The sequence below is a fragment of the Micropterus dolomieu genome, unplaced genomic scaffold (assembly GCF_021292245.1).
Source record: "Micropterus dolomieu isolate WLL.071019.BEF.003 ecotype Adirondacks unplaced genomic scaffold, ASM2129224v1 contig_13859, whole genome shotgun sequence".
Lineage (NCBI taxonomy): Eukaryota > Metazoa > Chordata > Actinopteri > Centrarchiformes > Centrarchidae > Micropterus > Micropterus dolomieu.
The window spans coordinates 1,561-3,115 of record NW_025742845.1 but is presented as its reverse complement, the minus strand read 5'-3'; the positions used below and the strand labels follow the sequence as shown (position 1 = coordinate 3,115).

The following is a 1,555-nucleotide window of genomic DNA, read 5'->3' as shown; positions in this document are numbered from 1 at the left end:
ATGACATCACATAAAATCTGTTGTCTGATATGTAGACAATATTTTCTGTTACACTAAGGTAATATATAGTATATAATATAAACGGCCTTTAAAGAATGTGCACCTCTAACTGTGTTCACTCAGTGGCCACATTATTAGGTACACCTGTACAGACTGACGCAATCCAACAAAACTGTTCTGTGGTTCAGGAGGTAGAGCCTGTTAATTGGAAGGTCAGTGGTTCAATTCCCGGCTCCATGTCGAAGTGTCCTTGGGCAAGATACTGAACCCCGAATTGCCCCTGTATGAATGTGTGAATGTTAGTTTCTGTTTGAGCACTTAGGCTTAGTGTGTGAATGCAGATGTAGTGTAAAAGCACTTTGAGTGGTCAAAAAGACTATAAAGGCGCTATACTGAGCATTTTCATTTGTTCTGCCATTCAGTTAACTTTATTAATGACTAGTAATGGAGTTGTTCTGGACTGATTATATTCAGGGGTGTTTCTAATATTCTCATGTTTGAAAATAGGGAAGACAAAAAAAGTAATGTAATCCAGCACAACAGCACCTTTAACTATAAGCTCAGTAGAAAACTACACATTTCAGACAAAGTCAACATTAACTAAACATTATAAACTTGGTAAAGGTAGAGTTTATAGCAGGGCTGTTTTATTGAATTGCAATTGACTGTACAGGTGTACCTAATAAAGGGGCCACTGAGTGTATCTGATGAACAGTCTCGTGTTGCTAGAACAGAAAACTAATGATCAATCTTACGCTACTTTCTAAAAAGATTACAGTTGGTTAAAAACATTTGAAATATGAAACATGTTTTTCAAAAAGGAAACAAACGTCTTGTTGCATAAATTGTATCAGTGATCCTCAGATCTCAAATTCAGAATACCGACTATGACTCAGATAAGTTCAGTACAGATAATCTGATAACAGATCACACTGGACTAATTGTATTTGGAAAATGTTTAAAGAGAGCATGATCATTTATTCAATCTGCAGGTAAGCTCATGATCTAAATTCGTCCTTCATACTGAAATCCATAAAGATGCCATTAAGATCTGTGATCAGCTTCTCCTGAAGACAAATATAAAGAGGAAAATTTACTAAACAATATAAAATGTTAAATGCTGTCGGTCAGATCCTGGATTTAAAGTTTGTCCTGCTCTGCAGTAAATCCTTCATGAAGGTTTTAATGTTTAGTTTTGATTGAAACCGTCTTAGAGACATGTTGATTGACTTAATGCTCATTTTGGATGCTGTAGTTTGTGCTGATGCTGAATTGGTTTGCGTAAGGTGTTTCTTCAATTTATAACAGAAACAACTTGCAGGATAATCCAGGTTTATTAAACGTTTCATTTATAAACTTCTTATATAGTTAAAACGTGTTGGTGAATGAGTGTCTCCAGTTATCAGTGATGACGTCACTTACAGGTTATCAGTGACGCCATCAAAGGACTCACCTGGGATGTTTTCAGCTGATCTGTCCTTTAAGATACGATCTAAAAGGAAAAACAGAACAAATGTTAGAGCGCCTGTGAAATATTATCAGCTTGACACAAAGG

At 35.8% G+C, this 1,555-nt stretch overlaps 1 protein-coding gene across 1 annotated transcript in view; it reads right to left on the bottom strand.

The window, feature by feature from the left end:
- Nucleotides 1–1,422: 1,422 nt before the first annotated feature.
- LOC123966633 (myelin-oligodendrocyte glycoprotein-like) overlaps nt 1,423–1,555 on the bottom strand; it is a gene marked incomplete at both ends in the record, with an annotated part of 1,050 nt that continues 917 nt past the window's right edge. The window contains one exon of the mRNA XM_046042775.1: nt 1,423–1,492. Coding sequence (XP_045898731.1) covers nt 1,423–1,492 — 70 coding nt within the window. The remainder of the gene's footprint in view (nt 1,493–1,555) is intronic.